Genomic DNA, 23516 nt, shown 5'->3' on the forward strand with positions numbered 1-23516 from the left:
AACAAAATTTAGAATCGCCCCAGCTTCTGGTAATCCAAATCAGAAGCTGCCGCGTCGGTAAATTTTCACTGGGAAGAACTCCTACCCTAACAAAATTTAAAGTCGCCCCAGCTTCTGGTAATCCAAATCAGAAGCTGCCGCGACTGTAAGTTTTCCCTGGGTTGTTACGCTGACAGGAGGACGGCGGTGTTCGTCGCACAAAATTTGCGGGTCAAAATCCCGGAGTTGATCTTGGATCTCTGGGACCTGGACGGCCACGACGATGACAACGACAGCGACGTGGAGGTGAGCGTTGAAAATTTGTATGTGAACGGAAAAAACATGAACGGGCCATATTTTACAAATTATTTGGATAATTTGGCCCGTTGTGGATCAAATTATACAAAAAATGATATTTTTTGTTGTGGGTGAGGATGGACGTAGCACTGATACGCAATTTTGCCGGACCAAACTGGCTCAGGATGACACAAGAGACACAGGAGCAAAAAAATAATTGTTATACATTAAATAATATTTATAGTATAAATGCTGATAACATTTTTCATATAGGCTTCATTTAAGCTCATTTAAAACAAGCAAAATAATCAGATCATAATCGTCAAGTAATTGACTGTATTTAACAAGCCGATATTTGCATACAAGATCAAACACCCAATCGCAGCCGCTGATATTTTCATGTGATTACAAAAATATTTTGCAGCTACGTGTAATGCAATGACATAAAAAATTTAAATATTATCAATAGTAAATAACGCAATTTAAAAACATATATTCACATCACATGACCGGATTACATTCTACTTAACATGCAATTGATTATCAAGAATTTAGACTATCGAATGATAAAATATCTGAACAATGAAGATTCAAGAACAAGAGTCATGTGGGTGACAGTTGTTCCAATTGGTTATGAATAATTTAATCTATAGAATATCTGAACAATGAAAATTCAAGAACAAGAGGCATGTGGGCGTCAGTTGTTCCAATTGGTTATCAAGAATTTAAACTATAGAAAATCCGTACAATGAAGATTCAAGAACAAAAGGCACATATGGCTGTCAGTTGTTCCAATTGGTAATCAAGAATTTAAACTATAGAATATCTGAACATTGACGATTCAAGTTTATCAAGAATTTAAACTATAGAATATCCGTACAATGAAGATTCAAGAACAAACGGCACATGTGGGTATCAGTTGTTCCTTTACTTACAGGAGTTACAAGAGAAGTGTAAGCTTGGCTCAGGAGTGACAAGAGTTCGGCCGGCGAGCGCTGACGACAGGCTCTTCGTGAGCACCGTGACCGACACCTACCAGCGCGCGGCCGGGCAGCAACAGCTTCGTGAGGTTACAAATAGAATAGAATAGAATAAAATAGAATAGAACAGAATAGGATAGAATATAATGGAATAGAATAGAATAGAATAGAATGGAATATAATATAATATAATAGAATATAATGGAATAGAATAGAATGGAATGGAATAGAATAGAATAGAATAGAATAGAATAGAATAGAATAGAATAGAATAGAATAGAATAGAAGTGTCGGCATTGAAGAAATAGGCCCATGGCCTGTTTCCGATTCTTGAATTTTTCGTGACTTGATTCACAAGGGATCCGGCCTTTGGAGCCCGATCTTTCCATAGCTGCCGATTGATTTAGATAGCTGCTGGACTTATTGCCTGGTCATGGACGCATATCATCGAGGAGCCAAGAATCATCGTTATCTGTATCATTTTACTTAAAGATTTAAATGTTATTTGACGTTCAAAATAATTGGAACATAAATTAAAATCCTTATAAATTTCAAAGTCTTGCGGTCTCGATTACAAAAATATAATCTCGAAAAAAGTAATCATCTGCACAGGTTCAAGGTTTGATTATCTGTTAGTTTTTTTTATATATGTAATTATAATGCATAAATTATTTCTGTATCAACGAATGATTCAAGACTCAGTTGTTTACTGCAGATCCGTTCCAGCGTCGTACGTGCGACGCCCTGGAAAAGATGCTCAAGATCATGCTGAGGGCGGAGGCAGCTCGCCTTCGAGAGAAAAGAACCAACGTCAGACAGGAAGAATGGAAATTTGTTGCTCGGGTTACCGACAGATTTTTGTTCATTGCATTCTTCTTGACAGCGTTCTTTTTCAACGTAATAATCCTGACGAGCTCGCCTTACTCGGAGAAGTTCGAGTACTGTCCTTATGGCCGCAACAGCACTGATTGCAATGACTTGACAGACGAACAACGGTGGCAGTTGGTATACCAAATGTCCCATAACTCTGCTGGTATCCAGAACGATGCGCACGGAGCAAGTGACAAGGAATTCAATGAAAATGTTCATAAGGGAAATAATGGAAGTGGCGGTGGATGTAAAGATGTTAGCTGCTTCGACGACCACAGTGGTGAATCAAAGAACACTTTTCATTCGAGTGGTGAAAGTGGAACAGGAAATAACAATAGACGTAAAGGAACTGGTCTGGAAGGTTGCGAAGTCAGTGGCGGAAGCTGTTACGATGACATTGGCGCTGATGGAGGAAGTGATGGAGGTGGACATTAAAAATGTTAATCTTCATCCGGAGAATTGGGAAAAATTTATTTTCCTGTCGTTAGTAAAAATTCGTTAATGTTCAAATGGAAATTACCATGATGAATTTTAAAAAATATCCTCTTATATTGGGAGCAGTACATTCGTATCGTCAGTTAACACCATGACACTAGTCTAAGTTTATATTAAAATAAATGTAACAAATATTTTATAGTTAGTAAGGATCCGTTAATATTCAAATAGAAATAAACATAATGAACTTTAAAAATATCGTGTTATATTGGGAGCAGCACATTCGTCTTCGTGAAATAGTAACACCATGACACTAATACGAGTTTATATTAAAATAAGTGCAACAAACATATTTACAATAATAGAAGGAATAATTATTGTAAGTAATTTCTAGGCACTCCAGATGAGGTCTCGCACTCCAGATGAGGTCTCGCACTCCAGATGAGGTCTCGCACTCCAGATGAGGTCTCGCACTCCAGATGAGGTCTCGCACGCCAGATGAGGTCTCGCACGTTCCCTATGGAAAGTTGAACACGCAACACACCGGTTTCAGTGTATCAATTTTATGTTTTTTAGCGTATTATCTCATTTTTGGAAAAAAGGCGCTATTGTGCTCGTCATTTCCGTCCATCCATCCGTCTGTCTGTCCGTCTGTCCGTCCGTCCGTGACTTCACGCTTTCGTCGATGAGAAAAAGCGCTTTCCGTCACTCACTGCAGTAAGCACTGAGTTATATTTTTGTATAGCTCTATTTGATGAGTTATACACATAAACATATAAATAGAGAGAATTAAATTGAAAGTGGACTTCACTTGCAAAGCTTTGTCTAAGGAGCATATTTCTGCTGCTAGGAATGTCTTTAAAATTTACAATGCTCATACATCTCTGATACTCTTCTCTATTTGATACTTGGTCTTTTTGAAATGAAAACGTTTTCTAATTAGGCGTTAAAATTATTATTGATAGATTTTAGATTTTCTTCTAGTTGATGTATAATCTCATTTACCGTTGAAATTTAGAGAAGATATTGTTACAGTTTGCTACTGACGTAATTTTTCTTCCTCCACCAGATCTGTTAGAACGTTAACGTCACTTTCTCCAGATGTTGGAAAAATTTAGCCGTGCAGGAATCAGTGTTTTGTAATAATGTTTAATATAGTAAATGATTCAAATTATATTCTTTTAACTACTGTACACGTTTTGAACAGCCTTAAAGGAGCCAGTGGTCTATCCGTCGAACTTAGATTTAAATCTGATTAGGAAGAAGTATCTGATAATCGGAATCTCGGCTAGATGGTCGTTAAAATAATATACATTTCCAGGAGAGCATTCTCGACGAATTTATATTAATAATACATTTCTACAAGAATTCGCCTTTTCAGTTGGTCGAGAGTATTCTTCATTCGACGAATTTATATTAATAATACTATTCTACAAGAGTTCGCACTTTCATCTAGTCATTATACTAACTTGTTTGTTTATCGCCTTTTCTTCGAAATAAATTTCGATAATCTAGCCGTGTTAATATTTTCTTGCCATATGCGTTGGGTAAATCGGAAATTAAATAAGAAACTCATTAAATGTGCAAATCGTATGTCAGTTCGAATTTCCTTCTCCTGGATAATCAACATCGGAAAGTTGTTACAAGAATGTTGGGACTATCAACAAATGGCGTTGCGTCTCTAATCTCACGAAGAAGACCGTAAAGTTTCCGATCTTATATGTTAATCTCCTGTTTACTTTAGTCCTGGAGGGAAAAAAATGTTTTCCAAACTTCCACTGTCAAAAGCATCATTTAATATCTTTCGTACTGGCGTTCAACTGCTGTGGAACGGGAAAAATAGCAATTGAAAGCTTCACTTCTAACTTCTGTCGAAAAAAAAGCTCGGTATACATAATTTATTAGATTTGTACTCTGTCCTCAACACCTAATCAAATAGTTTATCTTCGCAATTGTGCAGCAGTACAAATTTTCAAGTACAAGTTTTTTTTCTCCAGAAACCTCATGTAACAACCCCATGGGCGATAGTCGTTTTGAACATTCAAGAACATGAAGAAAATGGGAGTTACACAACCAGATATTTCATACTATATGAAAGGTTTCATTCCGACAGGTTTCATGTACATTAGGTCCGACAGTGATTTAATTTCAGTACGGTCCGTATGTAAACACTACCAACGCCAGTCGAACTAAATTCGAACCAGTCGGTCACCCAACTTTCCACAATCGATCGGATTTCTATCCAACGAATGTATTTGCAAACTAAAGTATTTCCACATATTTAATCGTTTCAATCTCAATCCAAATTCGAGCTCAAATGCTATGATACGTGTTCCTTTACTAAAAAAAGAATATTCGAAAGATATATTACAATTATAAAGCGAGTCTTCAGTCGCGTTTAATAATTACATCTGTCACTTCCTATCAAATTGGTTCTTAATCTTTCATTGTACGACTCAAATGAAACACAAATCAACCGGAGTAAAATGAATTAAATGTACCCGCACGGGCACAGTAGTCCCATTGACACTACAGGTACAGGCGCGACAGCAAGCATCTTTTAGTTCTAGTTTCTGGTGCCGAAGGCAGGGAGGGTAGGGCGGCCAGGAGCTCTGCCGCCTCTACGGGACTGTCAGACAGTGAGGAGACATTGTGGGACGTGGGGAAGGAGGGGCAGGCGAAGAGATGCTGGACGGACTGGAGGGAATCCCCACACTCGGAGCAGGAGGCACTGGGGAACCGACCGACCCTAAAAGTGTAGGACGCCAGGGAACTACAGTAGCCCGAACGGAGCTGGGATAGCGCCGATCGATAGGCGCTGGGCAGCGAGGCCTTTTCTGATGCAATCGGTGGTGGTGGGGTCGCAAGAATAGCGTTGTTCTCGGCGGTCGCCGCAACGTGGGAGCGCTTAGCCTCTCCGCAGGCGTCGGCGGGCATGATGCCGTTCATCAGAAAGGGCGCAACAAGGTGGCCCAATCTGGACATAAGAAGGCTTTCATGGGACGGTCCCCGAGGGCAGCAGATACAGTGTAGAATGGAGTATGGGTAGGCTGGAGGCCGGGCGCTGGCGAGAAGCTGTGCGTAAGCCAGGTCTAGGTGAGCGAGCAGAGGAAGGACGCCAGTTTAATTGTGGAGATGGGCGATCGGGGCCATTTTGAGGCAGCCGGTGGCCAATCTCAAAGCCGTGTTTTGGATAGTTTGGAGGCTTGTTATTGCGGTGCGTGATGCGACAAGGTACCAGACGGGACAGCGTAGTTGAGGATTGGGCGCACGATTGTGGTGATGATGTCCTCCTTGGAGAAATCTCAGTTAGTGCCAGCCAGGGGTCTTAGGTAGAGAGCATGTCGCTTTAGTGGCTATGGCTCCGATGTGAGGTGAAAACGTGTAATGGGTGTCCCAAGTGACGCATGGGATTTTGGAGCAAGAGGTAACATGCGGCAAGTAAGCAATAGCAGATTTTTGGACCTGGCCTAAATCTCGGTAAGCCAGCCAGTGCGCATAGCACGCTTAACAGCAAACATATTGAGCCGCCTCACTGACATCCACATGTCACGAGAGAGGCTAATAACACTTAAGGACCGTAACTTGGCTTAGCGGTTAAAAAAACACATTTTGAATGGATAAGGTCCATAAAATAATATATATTTAGGTTGCCGAAAGTAACACCTGACGAACCGGCAATAGTCGGAGCTGAATTGCAATTCAAAGTCGACTGAAATTTATGTTTTATTAGGTGCTATTAACGACCTTGTTGATGAAATCTTTTAAAAAGGCCGGAATATTTTTTTAAAATCTCGTCTCACAACTAAAATGGACAGCTACAAGAGGCTAAATCTGTGCAAAGAATGTGAATTTTTTTATATACCACAGATTTTACTTTTCTTCACAGAAACTAAGGTTTGATTCATTGAAAACCTTAAACTTTCTTTTGTTAAAAATGAAGTAAAGCTTCATGCAAAAAATATATATCTTTTCTTAAAATTGCCACTTTTTCAGGCTACTCATTAAAGAGATTGAATCTAGTCCAAAGTGAACATGACATTCATAATATTGAGTGGGTTGATGATTCGAGACTTCTCAGTAAAATCAATGATGCTTTCTCCCTCTTCGAGTAGTTTTCGGCCTCGCCCCAGTAGCCCCCCATGGTACTAAACTCACTTCCTCGTCAGGGTTTAGTTTTGGTGGAGGAGGAGGACGGTTCCTTCGTGGGTTGGACTCATCGGCTATAGGATAACTTGAACTATCCGTAGTAGATGTTGTACTGTCTCTACTAGCTGATGAATTTCTACTACGAGATTTGTCAGTGCGACGTTGTTCATTCGCCCGCTTCTTTTCTTCATCGATCCTGTTCAAAAAGTTGTCGATTTTCATGTGCTCTGGGCCTACAAGTCCTTCCTCTAAAGCAGAGACATCAGCTATATCGTTCCAGCCATTATTACGGCTTCGTGGCCAGGTCTGGCCCTTTTTAAATCTCGACCTCCTATCTCTTGAAAGTGTATCTTGACTAGAAAACGATGCTAATTCTTCGACGCTACCAAGTGCAGCAGCTGCTCCATCCGTACTGCGAGCTTCATCGAGCGCACTACCAGAGCAATTCTCTGAGATTAGCGCATCTTCCTCCTGATCTTTCGTTTCAGTAGGAGTGCGAGGTTCACTGGGCGAAGAGAGTTGTTCAGTGCTGGTTTCAACATCGGCCGCGGCTAGAGCACGCTGTCGTTCTCTTTCGTCCGGAATTTTCTTGGGAGGTGGGGCGTCATCAAGGTATCGAGGAACGTATGTAGGAACCAGGAACAGCAGGTACACACAAGTAGAGCAATAACAGAACGCGAGGAGCACCCAACGGATATTCCTGGGTTCCTCTTTCGTGCCTGCGAAAGAGACTGAGTAAAACTTTTGCCACGTTCTTCGGCTTACTATGAAAAACTTGGAAATACTCTTTTAATTTTTAATTCAGATTCAGATATTTACATAGTGAATCAAGATACCACTCTACACCAATCAAACGATATTGTACTCCATAAAACAGTGGTACACTAACCAGGGTGCATGACGACGTCAACGACAAGATAAATTGCGAAGGCAATGGTAGCCGCTGTAAGAAAACTTAGGAAACCTTTACGAATTTTACTCTTGACGCTCATGCTGTCCACGTTCGGTACCCGTTTAATCAAATATATATACTCTGAAATTCTTCAGGAAAGTAATCAGCCATAGAATAATGCTTAACGTATTTCAGAGGTAGGGAGTTTAAAAAAACGTGCAATGCTAAATAAATAATGCAGAACTCAGGTCAAATGTACGAATGGAAAAAGTTCCATTCAATTAGATTGAATTAACGAGGATATCAAAGTTAAATTCGGTACATAATTATCGTCATTAGATTTAAAATTCAGCTCTATGGCACAAAAAATCATCATCAGCTTCGTATCATCATTCAAGAATGCATAATTTATTCTAATTAGCTTTAAGAAGCGAAAGAAGTTCGTCAATGCTGTCAATGATAACTCAGAGATATTCTTAAATTCTCAATATCTTTTTTATTCAACAATAGCTCGGGTAGCCCGGGGAACGCAATTAGTCCCCTAGATGTTTGTATAAATCGTCATCCCCCAGGGGCTCAAGATACTCTTTGGGTTAGGCTACTCAGTGAGTTACGCTACACGGTGGCTGAAAGATTTGCTGAGTTTTTTATGCCATAGGTCAAAAAAATTTATTCGATATTCAAACCAACATGGTTCCTGGAAGCCCGAAACGTGGCCACTACAGTTGTAAAGAAATATTTTAATTAGTGTCAGTTATTTAAATTACTTCCAGTTAACTGCTCGTTCCTGTCAGTAGCCGAGCGAGTTTTAATCATCGGAGACGCTACAGCTTTTCCGAAATTCTTTTATTTATCCACAGCAGCTTGTGGGGTAAATTTGTGGATTTGGTCAACACCCGAGAAATTCTTGACCTCCTCAGATGAGCCGCAGACAATTTCAGGAAATGACAAAGATGACAGAGCTGGTGAAGTCCGATTATCGATTCCATCTTGACTTAGGCTTGAATTTTGCCTGGGATGGTCTTCAGTGAGGTCCGGAACCATTCCTTCTCTTCCTTCCAATTGTGGCGTGTGTGAGATTTGCAAGGACTCGTAAGGAGGAGGCGCACTTTCTACCGAAGAAGCCCTACGTAAGGACCTTAAGCTGAGGTCGTCAAAAGATGGAGGAAGAATCACCCGAGCATAAGCCTCGTACAGTTGCTGCTTTTCATCTTCCTTCAACTTTCCCGTGTTATTTGCCATTGCAACGGAGATCATGACGCACATTATGAGAAAAAAAGCGCTGACGTACTTCGTACCGCTTTCGATCACTCGAGCGTCTGCCAGAAAAGAAGTAAGAGACTATATGTATGTACGATAATAACTAAAATGGGAAACTTGTTTAAGACGTCAAAACAACTGAGCGCATGGGCAGAATGCCCATGCGCCCAAGTATAAAATGCAACAATTTGATATTCACATTAATTAAACACTCACACCAACAGTTCTCAACGTTGTACCGTCATTTCGTAGAGTATCGATGGTGATGTAAACAAGGCCGGAGAGGGCGAGTCCCGCGACGATTACACACGCGAACCAAGTCACTGTGCGCCTGGCGGTAGATACCATGACCAAAAAACTTTGTACTTCTGTTGATAAATTTGACCAGTGGAAGGTATGTTTATCACACTTTCACCAATTAAGTTCACTGTACGAATCAGTTAAATCCTTTCTGCAGATTATTGTGAAGAAGATTGGATTATTAGTATTATAGTGAACTGTAAATCGTAGGCTCGGCCAAAGAAAGATATTAAGATTTCAAGGGTCCATTCAAAGACGTCTGTCAACCATTTCGCTTCCTGGAAAGAAACTATCATTAACTATTTCCATTCAATACTTGCAAAAATCAACAAGAGCATCAATCAGTTCAGTTGTTTTGTAAAGTCAATTCAGGGGAAAAAATAACTGAAATTAAACCATTCGACTGAAGTTAGATCTCTTAATGGACCTCCTGCGATCAAAACTCTATTCCAATTCCTCGGAAAAGCTCCTTGAAACGTAACTGTTGAAACTGTATTTACAAAGTATAATGAAATGTACCCTAGGGATCGCCTATCTGTCTAATTATTGGAGATTTGCAAAAGAAATACGTTTTTCCTACAAGACTGTTCCTGTCATAAATCAATCGCACGCACGGAAGCAGTCCGATGGTATAAGTGCAGTAGTTTCTACAAATAAGGCCCGCAGGCAACATCAGCCGTGGTGCTTGCTGCCGAACTTTCGGGACCAGAAGATGACACGGAATGCACAGGCGGAAGAAATTTTTCATACCTATCTTGGATAAATGCCTGATAATCTGTGTTGAGCAGATAAAAAAAAGCCCCCCAGCACAGCGCGAAGGTGGGAGGCAGAGGCTTCCCTAGGCAACAAACTTCAACTGAAACAAGGTCTTCCAGAACCTTAAGCTGGCATGGTTATTGCTTGAAAACGAACCCCGGAAAAATCTATTACAATAATCACGAACATTGTCCAAGCATAATCGTACACTGAAAAACGATGAAAGGCTTCAAATTCAGAAACAAATCTCAACAGAAAGTTAATATGAATCATTCAAACTAATAACATTTCAGTGAAATTTAGCCATACTGCAAAAACTCATCTGTCAAAATTACTAGAGACATCATTTGATGCTAGGAACTAGATCTAACGGAATAAATAATTGAAAGAATCGAACTGATGAATAAAATCAATCTGCTTTCACATTGTTTGAAGTGAAACTGACTTGATTTTGAGCTGGTCAGTACCTAAGTAAACAACAGAATAGGAGTTCTATTTGCATAGTTTTCGATTTTTGAAGAGTAAATTTAAATGACTAGCAGGTGCTAAGTCTAAATAAAAGAAACTTCAAGATATCTTAAAGAAAACGACCAATGCTTGAAAAATAGACAACGAGTAGTCAATTTTCCGCACATGAACCCGCTTTTCATATCTTCAAGCCTAAGACCAGCTCATTCATGTACTCTTAGATCATTTGTATCGATACCGCTGGGAACAAGTAAAAACTGAAATAATTCGGTCCCGCGAGCTGTATAGTGTATACGCTCTGCCACAAAAACGCTTTGGAGGCCATGCATGGGAAGACGAGTTACCAGAATTTCAAATTTCTTATGGGACCGAAAACTTTTCACGAGAAAAGGCAAGGGTAGGCCTAGTAGGCTTGATCGAACTTTAGCGTAATGGAAGTGCAGCAATTGCTACGCATGGTGGCGACTTAAATTAGGCATGTCTGGAGATAGCTATGACCCGCAGAAGCAGCGATTAAGTTAGTTTGTATGATCTCCAGTATTTCCTGTAGTGTAGTAGGCCTAACTAACTGATCATCTTGAAATTAAAAGTTTCTGTTCGCATATCTGGTAGTTCAAAACACATCAATATTCACTACTGCACATGTAATTCGGGCCATCGTAATATATTTTTTGTACACATTTACCACCTAAGGATGAATACGGAAGCACAGCCGTTGGCCACCAATCCAGTCAACTAGCCTCGTCCGTAGCCAAGGATCAGGCCAAACGTGCACCACAGCTAGCTACACTTAACTGTAGCTAGTGCAAGTACAACTCCCAAGAAGCACTACAAGCCACACCAGTTTCGAAAACTGGCGTAAAGCCTCGAAAACTGGCGTGAAGCCTCGCAAACTGGCGTAAAGCCATAGCGCCGTGTGTCCGCAGCCACCGCTCAAGTCAGTTTAGTCTTCATAAAGGCTAACACCCCAGCCCAGCATGTTCCTACCTCCACAACTACGCAGTTTCTCCACCTATCGGCAACGACAGACTACAGGTCCTACTAGCCCCGCTTCTCCACCTTGATGTAGCCAGTGAAGTTAGGTTAGGTCCAGAAAGGTTTTTTGGGTGGGGATCGAACTCCTGAGAGTGAGGGTAAGTGTGGAGGTAGGAGGAGTACAGGAAGTGATAGTGGGTCGTATAGGCAATGGACAACACAGGGCGCTATCAGGGTGCTTCTTGGGCACATGACGATTCACTGGCTTCCAGTAGCCTAGCCAACCTTCAGTCATCAGAATAGAACTACATTGCCGATGTACTTGCAGTGACACTCAAATTTTAGATAGAATGTTGGATAAGTGAACTAAATAGGAGAAAGATTTTACTTTTTGAGGTCAAAGCTGGATTTTGTTCAGGTTGGCTTCACAGCTAGCGCATGAATTATTGGTTGTAGTAGAGACTAATTGGGGCTCTGGAACTATAAGGGTACTGAAACGCCCCCTGCGAAGTTGCCATGCACGTTGCACTACGACATTTCTCACCCTGGGGCATCCGAGCACAATTAACTTCAAATCCATCACCGACGTAAATCGTTCTTAACCCTTTACCGCCTGACACGAGTAACCGGAGCAATATTGTCACAAGCCTACTTCCCAAAAAGGATACGTTGCTAGTGAGCGCAAAATGACTTGCACTGATGGTTGCCGCCACTTACGACAACTTTAAAATGTTCTCTGTTGCGTACAAACGTCCTGATGTTGCTACACTCGATAGTTTACGCATAATTCAAGTTGATAGTTATTTTCCCGGAGAGTGTCATACGGCGATAGAGGGTTAAGAATTATCATGACGTTCGACGATTGTTACGACTAATGCACACCAATGATACAAAAAAATTATAACTCAGTACTTACTGCAGTGAGTGACAAAGGGCGCATTTTCTCGTCGACGAAAACGTGAAGTCACGGACGGACAGACGGACGGACATGGCGAGCACAATAGTGCATTTTTCCCATAAATGAGAAAATGCGCTAAAAAGGTTTTCTACTGAAAGTGATTTTCTATCGAACATGTAGGTCGGGACTTGCCTGGGTTGGGCGTTTTGCTTCAGCTCCAGAATCATTCAAGTAATAGTAAGGATGCTATGGAGAATAGCAGCTAAGTAGCTGGTTGATTTGATGTCAATTGCAAATTTTGCTTCGAGGAATTGCAAACATAATCGCTAATGAAACATAAATAAAAGAACTAATTTTAATGTTATTAGCAAATGACTTCATTCCTGAAGTAACCCGCAAAATTCTAACATCAATGCATATAAATTATGCAAAATTAAAATTTAAGATTGAAAACCCAGTTACTAATTTTATAAACGTTCTTTAGTATAACGAATACAAAATGGAAGAAACTGGCTCATTGAAAAAATCCGTGATGAAACTTCACAGCTGACAACACCAGCGACATTAAACTGGAACTACATAGACCACCATGATGTACGTAACTCATCCGCTAGAAGCCAAAATTTTCAACTAGCCCAAATACTAGTCCCGTTCTAGTTAAGTAGCGAATTGAATAACAGTTCGTTTACTTCAAAGAAACCTTGACGAATATGAGCAAAAGGTAGCAGCTGCGTTATCAAATATGCTAAGGATACAAGAGCAACAGTGAAGATGTTGACATGGGCTTCCCTCCTGGACCAGCAGCTTTTTGATTCCCCGACCAGTGACCTGCGAAAGCCTCCAGTCATTGCTCGAACAGCACTGGCAGTTTACAGTAATTTTTCGAATAGCACCGCGACAATTCCTAGTCATCCGGTGAGCCCAATTATAGCACCTACAGCCAACCCAATTATGCGCAATGCGCCTTTCCATCTCCAACTGTCTTTTCCATTTCTTCTTCTTTCTGGCCACTCTGCGCCACCTCTTGTTCTTTTCCACTCTTTCCTAGTGGCACCGCACACACACACATCCGGTGGGTACTGCCACAGCTTACGATCATTACTGCGTGCCCGACATTTTTACCTGCATTGCACGATTACGATCTAGCGAGTGACGGTCTTTTTCCTGCCTGAATAGGCTGGACGCAACCAACCGGCAGTCGGTTGGCGGAATTTTGGGCCTGTCATCGAGTAACCTCGTTTCCAGCAGTTCGTTTTACTGTCGAAGTAATTATTTCGCTTACAAGTCTCTTACTTAATAAGGAAGATTACTAGAAGCATCTTTTCAAAACCATTCCTGCGTTTTTTTTCAAGTTCATTCCTGCCTTCTTGAGTCTCTCGAGAGTCTAAGACTTTTTATTCAGTTTGCATACGATCGAAATGCAATTTGAATTAACGAAGGCAGACTACATAGATCAGAATAGGTAGTGGAACCTTTTCTAAAAAATCTCAAGCGACATGAAAGGAGAGTGGACAACGTAAATATTTCCCAGTTATTTGTGCTGCTCGCTTATTCCGAATAGAATTCTTACATTAAATGGCAAGCTCACGCTAGTCTGCCGCATAGTCTTTTCGCCCCCATTTAGTACTCAAATATTCTGAGTTCTACTGGACTCATGCCTTTAATCCAATTTGTTCAGAGCGGCAATTGGAATTGTAAGTACCTCGGCCCCACTGGCATCTGAATTTTAAATACTCTCTTCACTACGGTTTATCGCTTCCTTTCAATTCTTCTCATCCCTCAGATATTGTAGGAATGGTTTGTCAACGAGCCCCAGCTTACGGACCCTAGCGTGACTTATAGACAAAGTCTTTCAGCAATACAAACGATAATATCGGCATTGGCTCGATTTCATTTGATGATTACTGGAGAGTTTCCGGACTATATATGAAGTCTATCAATTCTTACGAGTTCAAAATTAGATTTACCCGAATCAACGTTATGATAATTTGATCCTATAACAGCTAGCAACGAGTACGCGTCAAAACGGGGGTTGACTCTAGTTCCGTAAGAGTTAATGCGATAATCATCATACGTCCTCTTGATGCTCAAGACTATGCACACATGATCATGCAAGACTGGCCTGCAAATATTCAAGAGGGTTGATGAATGAGGATGGATTATAACGTACGAGACGTTAATTGCAATCGGCGAACTGAAACAGCCGGGGTACCGTTAGAGTCCCCTGACAACGTTATTTGGATTATTCTTGCCGGTTGAACTGGCATGGAAGTTTCAGGACGTTTCATACGAACAATCATGCGGTCGTCTTATCGGCGCTGGCTACATAGCTCCTAATAGCAAAAAAGTTTTTCTAGTTAAAGCTATCCGACTGATTTACTATGTCACTAACTATAATTTCATCAGGCATTTGCAGTGAGGGGCAGGATAGGAATAAGAAATTATGTCCTCATTTAAATTGAAGAAAACAATCGAAATGTCCTAAACAAGTAAAATCAAACTAAATGACTGCAATCCTACAAACCACCAAAACGACAGTGTTTCACACTGTAAATTAAGAACATGATCAACAACATATTTCAGTAAAATAGAACTTAAAAGTAGAGGCTAGACATAATATGCGAGCCAATGAGCTAAAAACTACAGTTACTGCAGTTGGCAAGTGTTCACTTTTGTCTTGCGTAAAAACCCCCATCAACTGCTCATTTGCCATTTCTTTCTCTTTCCGTGGGTATTACAACATCCTTGCCAAGACGTCCTGGAGGAGAGGCTTGCCCGTTCCCGACAACCACCAACGGGGCACCATCTTCGGCGGCCACCTCGTCCGCGACGGCCGACGGGGCACCCTCTTCGGCGGCCACATCGTCCGCGACGACCGACGGAGCACCATCTTCGGCGGCCACATCGTCTGCGACGACCGACGGGGCACCATCTTCGGCGGCCACATCGTCCGCGACGACCGACGGGGCACCATCTTCGGCGGCCACATCGTCCGCGACGACCGACGGGGCACCATCTACGGCAGACGCCTCGTCCGCGGCGCCCGACGGAGCACCATCTTCGGCAGACACCTCGTCCGCGGCGCCCGACGGGGCCACATCTTCGGCGGCCACCTCGTCCGCGGCGCCCGACGGGGCAACATCTTCCGCGGCCACCTCGTCCGCGACGGCCGACGGGGCACCATCTTCGGCGGCCACCTCGTCCGCGACGACCGACGGGGCACCATCTTCGGCGGCCACCTCGTCCGCGACGACCGACGGGGCACCATCTTCGGCAGACACCTCGTCCGCGACGACCGACGGGGCACCATCTTCGGCAGACACTTCGTCCGCGACGTCCGACGGGGCACCATCTTCGGCGGCCACCTCGTCAGCGGCGCCCGACGGGGCACCATCTTCGGCAGACACCTCGTCAGCGGCGCCCGACGGGGCACCATCTTCAGCGGCCACCTCTGCATCGGCACAATGCGCTTCATCACGTTCCTGCAGTTCTACAGAAGTTTCCGCCGGCTGCACTTCAGTCGCTAGGGGGACTCTATCGATTGGAACCGCGCCCTCTGATGCAGAGTCTTTAGCTGCTTCTTCTGATTCAGAGTGACTAGCATTCACGGGATCTGCGGGGCTTATAGTCATCTCATCATTTGCAGCTCTAGCTGCAGCTTGGCGACGGAAAAAGCTTTCGTCTCCTGTTATAACAGCCAATCTTTCCAAGGATTCATAGCGCGGAGGAGGTGTCCCAGGGTCCCCGGAACTGCTGCCAGAAGTTTCTCTTTGCCTGGGAAATCTGACGTTCTCGAATATGTTCCTCATGGACCATCTTGAACTTGTAGTAGATGTCGATCTAAAGGACGCATTTGCATTCGAGAAAATGCTGCGGAAGCCTAAACGCTGCCGGGTAACACCAGCTACCGGAGTTGGTGGTGGGGCTCCAATCTCCAGGTCGTTACCAGGATTCACAGGGTCTGTTGTAATATGGTTTAACGGTTGCTCTCTGGTGCTGCGGAAGTGAAGGACGAGATCCCATCCTATCACCAGCATACACGCAACTAGAACGATCATAGCTATGACCGCAATTATTCTGCCTGCTTCGGACTCCTATTTACCTGAAAAACATGAGGGATGTTTTCAGGGCCAATTTACTAAATAATATCGTCAAATATGTTCCAGATTATGAACAATCTGTATTCAAGCCACATTAATCAGTATGCTGAAAGGTACGACATCCACTATTCGGTACGAGTCTCACCTGGCAGCCCAAAATACATGTATAGTATCACGGCGATGATCAGGACAAAAAACAGCAGCACGATTATCAAGATTTTTTGAAGAATTTGGCCGTTACTAAGTGGTGTCGTCATCGTGTCTAAGCTTATGTTTTCTTCAAGTCTAGTATTAGATAACTCTTAAAATCCACCTGCACGATTGCAAGAATACAGATGTCAAGTGTTGAGGTCGCACCTGCGCGTTAAATAGACAAGAAATTCAAGAAATTTTGTAATGCATCAACACTTATACCTAGGATCTCCTATACTACCACCTTATCTGCATAAGCTGGACACATGGCTACTATACATGGCATAACTTACACCTTGTGTTGCTAGGATGAGGGTCTACACCAACACACACACACCTATACTTGTCGAGACACCAACACCCACACATCTATACTTGTCGAGACACCAACACCCACACATCTATACTTGTCGAGACACCAACACCCACACACCTATACTTGTCGAGACACCAACACCCACACACCTATACTAGTCGGCACACCAACACCCACACACCTATACTTGTCGGCACACCAACACACACCTACTCGTTTGGTACACCAACACACACCTACTCGTTTGGTACACCAACACACACCTACTCGTTTGGTACACCAACACACCTACTCGTTTGGTACACCAACACACACCTACTCGTTTGGTACACCAACACACACCTACTCGTTTGGTTAACCAACACACACCTACTCGTTTGGTTAACCAACACACACCTACTCGTTTAGTTAACCAACACACACCTACTTGTATGGTACACCAACACACACCTACTTGTCGGTTCACCCTTTAACTATCTTCCCTATCCTAATGCAATCTCAAAGGTTTCAGGGGCCATACTTGCAAAACTCGCTTAGTGGACGTGAGTACTTATGCTCTATTTTTTTTATATGATTGGTGGATTTTGCTTGAAAGACCGTCAATGATTGGCTGATGAACTTACGATCTCTTAACTTTTTTTGAAAGTATGGGCCCAGAGATGTCCGCTATTCTATACCACGCTAGCGCCAGCACTAAATCAACTACTTGACTCCACTTTCCGAATACGGCGTAACTGCTCCATGCACCACACTTTGAATAATTATGTTAGGTTACCAACAGGTCGTTCCTGAAGTTAGCAACTTTCTTAAGTGTATGGTTCAAGAAATTTGGAAATCATTCCAAATTCAGGATATCTGTAGCGTTAAAGAATATTCTGATTCAGATCCATATTTACTCTATTTTCAAATACGCGATAGTGCTTAGCGTTAACCGAAGGTAAAAATATTAAAGGTGGCTCTAAGGTATCTCAGTTTGAAATGCATAATCAATTAATTAGAGGAATCGGCATTGAATACAGTGTCCGATTTAGCAATAGTCGCTAATTTTGTCTTTAAATATGTACTATGAGTTTTTTCATAAATAAGTATCTACTTACATCTTTAGTCTGCTGAAATCGCATCAAAAATTTATAAACAAAAAAAAATATTCACTCTGATTAAATGGCGTCTGCAATTACTTATGTCAGAGTGGTAGAAAACTCAAAGTAAATTCATTTATTTAAATTCATTCAAAACGTTTTAGGGACTAGCTTCATCATCAGTTCAAAAATTTACACAAAAAGCAGCGTGCGCTTGCCGTCGAGTCGCACTCTTCTAATGGCCGTTCCATTATCGCTACTCGACGAGCATTCCGGAATCGGTTACGTATTCATCCTTCAGGTCCGGGTACCTGATAGGAAATCGATTGTTACGTGGGTGAACATATTTAGGCCAAGTAGAAGTGTGAATGCAAGAGGGCCAGGGCCTATACTTTCAAAAGAAGTTAAGAGATCGAAAGTTCATCAGCCAATCATTGACGGCCTTTCAAGCTAAATCTGCCAATCATAGACAAGAAAATAGAGCGTAAGTACTTTCAAAACTGGCTAAGTGAACGTAAGTACTTACGCTCTATTTTCTTGTCTATGATTGGTGGATTTTGCTTGCAAGGCCGTCAATGATTGGCTGATGAACTTACGACCTCTTAACTTTTTTTGAAAGTATGGGCCCAGCGGACTGCCACAACGCCCGAAAATGTAGAGAGAGTTAAAGAGGCACAGCGCGATGACCAATGGATCTTCTGAGATAACATTTCGCAAAGCCTCATCTTCTTGAGTGTCGACCTTCTTTGGCCGTCCCGATCCCCCGATTGGGCTCTTTCTGATTTTTGATGGGGTTATCTTAAATTAATTGCTAATAATGACTGTCCAAGGAACCTACCTCACTTGAAGAACAACGTACACCACGCCATCGCCAAAACATACCCGTCAATATGCTTCAGCGAGTTAAACGGAACTTAAAAAATCGATCAACTGATTGCATTGACCATGGAGACAGTCATTTGTCCGAGGTCATCTTTAAAACTAAATGATACAAAAATCAAGGTAATGTATTTTTCAATAAAATTATCTTGTTTTCAAGTATTGAATTCAAGTACTGAAAAGTATTTTCGCTGTCTGTCTTATATCTTGAATAGTTCCTTTTCATCGAGTTTTCAAATCAGGAAGTTTTAGTGAATCACCCTGTAAATTACCATAAATTCAATAAAAATGTGTAATAACCATGACTATTAAGAAGTTAGGTTTGTATCTTTTATTAAGAGTTGTACAGTAAATATATGGCGATAGAATGTAGGTGAAATTTTAACTGGGTTAGATATAACTACATGAAAACTAATTTGCCAGCAAATTGAAAAGTTTTAGAAATTAATATAATAATCTCGTAAAATCTTCTGATCTCTTATGAATAGAGTGCAGCGAGCGAGACATTTATTTTACTAATTTAAATTAATGTGCCGTCACTTGAGCCGCGATTTCTGTAAACATCTACAGAATAAGTATATACTGACACTGTAAATTCTGAAATACCTTAGTAATGATGTAGTTAAACAGGGAATGATTTTACATAATTTTTATTAATATAACTCTTTCAATAAATCAACATCAATGTTCGAATGAATTCAAACGATCTTCATAAGTAACTAATGTAGTTAAACTGGGATTGGTTTTACATAATTTTTATGAATGTAACTCCTGCAATAAATCAACATCAATGTTCAAATGCATTCAAACAATATTCGGAGGTACAACACGATCGACTCTCACTTCGGACAAGACTAAAGATATTAAAACGCTTTGATAATGACGACTTGCTGTGGTTAGGCACGAATTAAACATTATTCGGTACCTCATGGATCAGTTTCTAGTACCTACTTCCATAAAAATAAATAAAAAGTAAAGACTTTGTGACAACTTGAGCCGAGAGGGACATGGGGGACAACCCCACATCATCAGTAAACAAATAAACAACAACATGACGACTTGATTAGTAACGTAAACCTTATCAACTGATCCCATGCTTATCAGAATTCGGGAAAAGAATTATACCTACTACCATCTATTTCCTCGTTGGCAAATGTAAAATGGAAAGGAGTTCCCCTAATCAAATGGATATTATGGACGAAAATTTATTTAAATTAGAGAAATTTTAACAATATTATGTTGAAGCGGTTAAAGTTTCTAGCTGGACGCTTGTTCATCTTGGGGCACGGGCATAGCTGGCTCACTGTTAAGCTTCATGTTGCGAATTGCGTCTGATCTACTCACTTTTTTCACCACAATTACAGCTCCTTCATCCGTTTCGAAATATTCTTCATCCAAAGAATCGCTGATTTCGCCAGGCATTACAGCAGGTACATTGGTGTTCATACAAGCATTAACATTCAAGTATTGAAAAGTATTTTCGCTGTCTGTCTTAACTGCTGACATTTTGTCTTCATTTTTCGGCAATTCTTCGTAGCCCGATTTTCTCAAGGTCTTCAAATCCGCCCAACTCTTGAAGAATTTACTAACTGGTTTGGCACCTGCGCTTGGGGATCCAGATTGATGAACGTCGACAGGGCACACAACTATATTTGGTACGTCGGGTACAGTTCCATTTTGCTGTATTTCGTGGTGATGAATTGGAGACGATGGAGTTTGTTCGGCGACATGAGCACGAACTGCATTCACCAACCTGTCCAGCTCCACAATGATGGCGATGACCGGACTCACGGCAAGCACCACCACTAGCACGTACAGAGCGATCTTCCAACCTCCACGAACATCTGCCAACAAAAAATTGGAGCAATTAGATTGTATAGTCAAACATTTAATAAAATTTTCGAATATATAAAACAGGATTCAATGCACCGAATTCCATTTCTACATATTTTTTTCAAAATGGGAAGCATTTGAAAAAAATTTCGAATCTACAAAAAAGGATTCAATGCACCGAATTTTATTTTCATATTCTTTTCCTCTACGGTGACGCCAGTTACCGAATATTTTAGTTCACCTGGAAACTGAGGAAGGATGATGCCATTTATATTTTTGTCATATTGGCAAGCATTTGAAAAAAATTTTCGAATATACAAAAAGGATTCAACGCACCGAATTCTATTTTCATATTATTTTTGTCTTCGTTGACACCTGTTACCGAATATTTTAGTTGTAAACCTGAAAACTGAGGAAGGAAGAGGCCATTTATATTTTTGTCATATTGGCAAGCATTTGAAAAATTTTCGAGTATACAAAAAAGATTCAATGGACCGAATTCTATTTCCATAATATTTTCATCCACGGTGACACCAGTTACCGAATATTTTAGTTCACCTGGAAACTGAGGAAGAATAATTCCGATGACAGCAGCGCACAGCCAACACACGCACCAGGTCACGAGCTTGACTTGCCCGCAGGTCCAGCCCATGTCACTGAAGAATTAATAATTTAACCTGAAAAATGCATAATGATTAATCATGAAAACTCTGGCTTCTATTTCCATGTTAGTAAGAAGATACTATCGAGAAAAATACTGTACGACAATAAACAACTGGACCAATTTCATCGAACTTTGGGTCCCTTGAGTGGGACACGAGAAAAATAAAATACGAGTAACAATTTTTTGTGGTATTCCATTATCAAAATAAATTACGTAGGAATTGTGGGTGAATGGAATCATCGAGAAAAAAACCATGCATACTGGGCTCCTTAGTCGCTTATAAGAAAATTAAATTTCGTTTATTACAATTAATTCCTCTTAGCAGGAGCAGTGTTATAAATAACGGTTCGCTTATTATCAAACACTATAAAGACCAACAATTTCAGAGCTGAACCCAAAACGTCGCTAACCACTAGTGAAAACTGTCGAAAATATTCTCAAGCTATTGAGACGTTCCTAACTTGTGGTTTGACACTAGGCTAACACTAATCATAGCCTTTGTTTATTCTCCATAATTAAGCATATGACATCATATTTTCAATTGAATTTCACAAATTCTCGAGACGCAACAATGTACTGGAATTTAGATCAGAAAACCAAACAGGAATTGATAAAATTCTAGCAACACTATCACCATCGAATTGAAACCACCGGCAATTTGGAGAAGCTTATCTAACAAATCTCAACAAATTCATTACGAAACTTTCTTGTATTATGATGCACGTCACATAAAATTGATATTAAAGCTCACTGAAAATATTAATTAAACGAATTACACATTTGTTTTGGTTGTTTCCAATTCCACTCGACGTGCTACTACACACGCTGGATAAGGTGCGAAGCGGAACAAAACTTATTCTACTTCTTTCGAGTCATACTCTGTAAATACACGTAAATCAGATTGTTTCAGAACAGGGCCCATACTTTCAAAAAAAAGTTAAGAGATCGTAAGTTCATCAGCCAATCATTAACCCCATTTCAAGCAAAATCCACCAATCATAGACAAGAAAATAGAGCGTAAGTACTCACGTTCACTTAGTGAATTTTGAAAGTATAGCCCAAAGCCTCAAAGTATTTGAACCTGCGCTTTCAGGTACATCAGAAATTATGAAAATTCCATTGAACTAAGCTCATTAGAAATACTGGTATTTACCAAGAAACCGATTGGATATTTTTGATGTTGTGGCAGTGACCCAGTCTCGTATTCAAGAGATCTACGCGTAACATTGCAGCTTTATTAGAATAAAGCGATAATATTCTGATATATTGTCGTATGTTTTTTTTCAATTTAATTGTTTAATTGCTTGACTGTTTTTCAAAACGATACTCGCATAAATTTGGCAGTTATGCATCCATCTGATTAATCAAACACGCTTTTATTTCTTTCAGGCGTTAATGGGTATTTTCAGAGTGTTTACACCCTCCTAAATAACAAGTTCTTACTTTCCTAATGCCAAGCCCAGGGGCCATACTTTCAAAACTCGCTAAGTGAACGTAAGTACTTACGCTCTATTTTCTTGTCTATGATTGGTGGATTTTGCTTGAAAGGCCGTCAATGATTGGCTGATGAACTTACGATCGCTTAACTTTTTTCGAAAGTATAGGCCCTCAGGTCTTTTCCTGAATGACTTTGTTACTTCATAAGGAAGCAGGCCCTATTGCTTTTTTTAACGCTCCTGAAAAATTTGTGCATTAAATTGAGATAATGTAATTGCGTAATTACAATACTTGTTCATGAATCGTTACGTTAAATTGCACTTTAAAATATAATCGGGCGAAACCAAGAAAAAACTGACAACGCTTATTGGGATAAACACGGAAGCTTGAAAAAAAAAAACAGAATGTCCGTTGGAATTATGACGCAGGATCTCAAAAAATAATATGGCTTACCGGACACTATATGAATGATGATTAGAGCGTTTTCATGGCCCTTATTGTGATGATTGTTAAGCCGCCCCTAGAGGCTCGATTTGATTGGGCATGTTCTGGTGAGCGCTATAAAAATGTCGAGGTCTAATGGCCATTTTGAGGGTTGCGCGATATATTGCGCAATTTAAAGAATCTTAAAAATATCTTGCGTAAACTGAATGATCTTGTGCTGACCAGAGGCTATGTTACGCAATGTTACACCGATTGGTCGTGAGCGGTCGAATGAACGCTTCGTCTCAACAACTCGTTCCCATCATAGATGTAC

General features: G+C 41.0%; 4 protein-coding genes across 7 annotated transcripts in view; 1 reads left to right on the forward strand and 3 right to left on the reverse strand.

Annotated features, from left to right (window-relative positions):
• Positions 1-2561, forward strand: part of LOC108665335 (acetylcholine receptor subunit alpha-1-A-like) — a 9394-nt gene extending 6833 nt beyond the window's left edge. The window contains exons 8-10 of the mRNA XM_047880086.1: positions 177-285; positions 1214-1340; positions 1972-2561. Of these exons, the coding sequence (XP_047736042.1) occupies positions 177-285; positions 1214-1340; positions 1972-2561 (826 nt within the window). The remainder of the gene's footprint in view (positions 1-176; positions 286-1213; positions 1341-1971) is intronic.
• A 3617-nt stretch (positions 2562-6178) lies between these two features.
• LOC108665357 lies at positions 6179-9453 on the reverse strand. Of its 2 annotated transcripts, none has more exons than XM_018152103.2 (3): positions 9102-9453; positions 7600-8921; positions 6179-7429 (listed from the first exon to the last, which is right to left on the reverse strand). In XM_018152103.2, exons 2-3 carry the CDS (start codon positions 7700-7702, stop codon positions 6648-6650), a joined length of 885 nt encoding a protein of 294 aa, XP_018007592.1. In that variant the 5' UTR covers positions 7703-8921; positions 9102-9453; the 3' UTR covers positions 6179-6647. The 2 variants fall into 2 exon arrangements, with proteins under 2 accessions (XP_018007592.1, XP_018007593.1); XM_018152104.2 differs by having other exon boundaries at positions 9079-9453.
• Positions 9454-14700: 5247 nt separating this feature from the next.
• On the reverse strand, positions 14701-16738 carry LOC108665336 (skin secretory protein xP2-like). Its single transcript, XM_047880084.1, has 2 exons — positions 16505-16738; positions 14701-16361 (listed from the first exon to the last, which is right to left on the reverse strand). Exon 2 carries the CDS (start codon positions 16315-16317, stop codon positions 14962-14964), a length of 1356 nt encoding a protein of 451 aa, XP_047736040.1. The 5' UTR covers positions 16318-16361; positions 16505-16738; the 3' UTR covers positions 14701-14961.
• Positions 16739-19459: 2721 nt separating this feature from the next.
• On the reverse strand, positions 19460-22150 carry LOC108665349. 3 transcript variants are annotated; one of them, XM_018152094.2, is made up of 3 exons: positions 22099-22150; positions 21217-21314; positions 19460-20669 (listed from the first exon to the last, which is right to left on the reverse strand). In XM_018152094.2, the coding sequence occupies exons 2-3, from the start codon at positions 21308-21310 to the stop codon at positions 20083-20085; spliced, it is 681 nt and encodes a 226-aa protein (XP_018007583.1). In that variant the 5' UTR covers positions 21311-21314; positions 22099-22150; the 3' UTR covers positions 19460-20082. The 3 variants fall into 3 exon arrangements, with proteins under 3 accessions (XP_018007583.1, XP_047736050.1, XP_047736051.1); XM_047880094.1 differs by having other exon boundaries at positions 21217-21335; positions 22099-22116; XM_047880095.1 differs by lacking the exon at positions 22099-22150 and adding an exon at positions 22074-22091.
• Between the last annotated feature and the right edge of the window lie 1366 nt (positions 22151-23516).

Source organism: Hyalella azteca, unplaced genomic scaffold (genome assembly GCF_000764305.2).
Source record: "Hyalella azteca isolate HAZT.00-mixed unplaced genomic scaffold, Hazt_2.0.2 contig4627, whole genome shotgun sequence".
NCBI classification, from domain to species: Eukaryota; Metazoa; Arthropoda; class Malacostraca; order Amphipoda; family Hyalellidae; genus Hyalella; species Hyalella azteca.

Coding starts and splice junctions, on each gene's coding strand:
- LOC108665357 (XM_018152103.2), bottom strand. CDS start 7,702: ATGAGCGTCAAGAGTAAAATTCGTAAAGGTTTCCTAAGTTTTCTTACA. Junction 7,430..7,599: donor TGACGTCGTCATGCACCCTG/GTTAGTGTACCA, acceptor TCTCTTTCGCAG/GCACGAAAGAGGAACCCAGG.
- LOC108665336 (XM_047880084.1), bottom strand. CDS start 16,317: ATGATCGTTCTAGTTGCGTGTATGCTGGTGATAGGATGGGATCTCGTC.
- LOC108665349 (XM_018152094.2), bottom strand. CDS start 21,310: ATGGGCTGGACCTGCGGGCAAGTCAAGCTCGTGACCTGGTGCGTGTGT. Junction 20,670..21,216: donor TATTCTTCCTCAGTTTCCAG/GTGAACTAAAAT, acceptor TTTTGTTGGCAG/ATGTTCGTGGAGGTTGGAAG.